The sequence below is a fragment of the Onychostruthus taczanowskii genome, unplaced genomic scaffold (genome assembly GCF_017590055.1).
Source record: "Onychostruthus taczanowskii isolate IOZ18803 unplaced genomic scaffold, ASM1759005v1 scaffold670, whole genome shotgun sequence".
Classification (NCBI taxonomy): Eukaryota; Metazoa; Chordata; class Aves; order Passeriformes; family Passeridae; genus Onychostruthus; species Onychostruthus taczanowskii.
The window spans coordinates 7360-10168 of record NW_024504456.1 but is presented as its reverse complement, the minus strand read 5'-3'; the positions used below and the strand labels follow the sequence as shown (position 1 = coordinate 10168).

The 2809-nt window shown below is 47.0% G+C and overlaps 1 protein-coding gene across 1 annotated transcript in view; it reads left to right on the top strand.

Annotated features, from left to right (window-relative positions):
- Positions 1-154: 154 nt before the first annotated feature.
- Positions 155-2809, top strand: part of LOC121344770 (H-2 class II histocompatibility antigen, A-K alpha chain-like) — a gene marked incomplete at its 5' end in the record, with an annotated part of 3795 nt that continues 1140 nt past the window's right edge. Inside the window, one exon of the mRNA XM_041420998.1 lies at positions 155-469. Coding sequence (XP_041276932.1) covers positions 155-469 — 315 coding nt within the window. The remainder of the gene's footprint in view (positions 470-2809) is intronic.

Here is a 2809-nt window from a genome sequence, read left to right as displayed (position 1 = left end):
GGTTTTTGGGATTTTTGGGAAAAAAATATTATGGGATTTTTTGGGGAAAAAATTGGGTTATTTGGGAAAAAAGGGGGTTTTTTTTGGTGTTTGGGTTTGGGATTTGGGGTTATCAGGACTGCAAGGCGGAGCACGAGGGGCTGGCCGAGCCCAGCAAGACACATTGGGGTGAGGTTTGGGGGTTTTGGGGTTTTTGGGGTGGCGGTGTTCCCCAAGCACCCGGTGGAGCAGGACGAGCCCAACATCCTGATCTGCTACGTCACCAAGTTCTGGCCGCCGGCGCTGGGGCTGAGCTGGCTGCGCAACGGGGTCCCGGTGACGCGCGGCGTCCTGGAGACGCCCTTCTACCCCGACCGCGACTTCACCTTCCGCAAGTTCTCCTACCTGCCCTTCATCCCCCGGCCCGGGGAGTACTACGACTGCAAGGTGGAGCACGAGGGGCTGGCCGAGCCCAGCAAGACGCATTGGGGTGAGGTTTGGGGTTTTTGGGATTTTTGGGAAAATAAAAATGGGGTTTTTGGGATTTTTTGCGGAAAAAAATGGGATTTTTTTGGAAAATTTGGGTTTTGGGGTTTGGGAACTGGGAGATTTGGGGTTATTAGGTCTGCAAGATGGAGAACGAGGGGATGGTAGAACCCAGCAAGACTCATTGGGGTGAGATTTGGGGTTTCTGGGATTTTTGGGAAAAATATTATGGGTTTTTTGGGGAAAAAATTGGATTTTTTGGGGAAAAAATGGGGTTTTGGGGGTTGGGAAAATGGGATTTGGGGTTATCAGGACTGCAAGGTGGAGCACGAGGGGATGGTGGAACCCAGCAAGACTCACTGGGGTGAGCTTTGGGGTTTTTGGGGTTTTTGGGAAAAATATTATGGGGTTTTGGGAAAAAGAAAGGGTTTTTTTGGTGAAGAAATGGGGGTTTTGGGGTTTGGGAAAATGGGATTTGGGGTTATCAGGACTGCAAGGTGGAGCATGAGGGGCTGGCCGAGCCCAGCAAGACGCATTGGGGTGAGGTTTGGGGGTTTTGGGGTTTTTGGGAAAAAATTGTGGGATTTTTGGGATTTTTTGGGGAAAAAATGGGTTTTTTTGGGTGTTTGGGTTTGGGATTTGGGGTTATCAGGACTGCAAGGTGGAGCATGAGAGGCTGGCAAAACCCAACAAGACGCATTGGGGTAAGATTTGGGGATTTTGGGAAAATAAAAATGGGGTTATTGGGATTTTTTGGGGAAAAAAATGGGATTCTTTAGGAAAAAAAAATTGGGTTTTGGGGTTTGGGAAAATGGGATTTGGGGTTATCAGGACTGCAAGGTGGAGCATGAGGGGCTGGCCGAGCCCAGCAAGACGCATTGGGGTGAGGATTGGGGGTTTTGGGGTTTTTGGGAAAATAAAAATGGGGTTTTTGGGATTTTTTGCGGAAAAAAATGGGATTTTTTTGGAAAATTTGGGTTTTGGGGTTTGGGAACTGGGAGATTTGGGGTTATTAGGTCTGCAAGATGGAGAACGAGGGGATGGTAGAACCCAGCAAGACTCATTGGGGTGAGGTTTGGGGTTTTTGGGATTTTTGGGAAAAAAAAATTATGGGATTTTTGGGATTTTTTGGGGGAAAAATGCCATTTTTGGGGAAAAAATGGGTTTTTTTTGGTGTTTGGGTTTGGGATTTGGGGTTATCAGGACTGCAAGGTGGAGCACGAGGGGATGGTGGAACCCAGCAAGACTCATTGGGGTGAGGTTTGGGGTTTTTAGGAAAAAAATCATGGGTTTTTTGGGGAAAAAATGGGGTTTTTTGGGAAAAAATGGGGTTTTGGGGGTTGGGAAAATGGGATTTGGGGTTATCAGGACTGCAAGGTGGAGCACGAGGGGCTGGCTGAGCCCAGCAAGACACATTGGGGTGAGGTTTGGGGTTTTTGGGATTTTTGGGAAAAAATTTATGGGTTTTTGGGGAAAAAATTGGGTTTTTTGGGAAAAAAGGGGGTTTTTTTGGGTGTTTGGGTTTGGGATTTGGGGTTATCAGGACTGCAAGGTGGAGCATGAGGGGCTGGCCGAGCCCAGCAAGACGCAGTGGGGTGAGGATTGGGGGTTTTGGGGTTTTTGGGAAAAAAATTATGAGATTTTTGGGATTTTTTGGGGAAAAAAATGGGATTTTTTGGGATAAATTTGGGTTTTGGGGTTTGGGAAAATGGGATTTGGGGTTATTACGACTATAAAGTAGAGCGCGAGGGGATGGTTGAGCCTGGAAAGAGGCACTGGGGTGAGATTTGGGGTTTTTGGGGTTTTTGGGAAAAAAATTATGGGGTTTTTTGGGGAAAAAAAGGTATTTTTTTGGAAAAAAATTGGGTTTTGGGGTTTGGGAAAATGGGATTTGGGGTTTTTGGGGGTTTTGGGAAGAAAATTATGGGGTTTTTGGGATTTTTTGGGGGAAAAATGGGTTTTTTTGGGTGTTTGGGTTCGGGATTTGGGGTTATTACGACTGCAAGGTGGAGCATGAGGGGCTGGCCGAGCCCAGCAAGACTCATTGGGGTGAGGTTTGGGGTTTTGGGAAAAAAAGTATGGGATTTTTTGGATTTTTTGGGGGAAAAATGGGTTTTTTTGGGTGTTTGGGTTTGGGATTTGGGGTTATTACGACTGCAAGGTGGAGCACGAGGGGCTGGCCGAGCCCAGCAAGATGCATTGGGGTGAGGTTTGGGGTTTTTGGGATTTTTGGGAAAAAATTTATGGGTTTTTGGGGAAAAAATTGGGTTTTTTGGGAAAAAAGGGGGTTTTTTTGGGTGTTTGGGTTTGGGATTTGGGGTTATCAGGACTGCAAGGTGGAGCA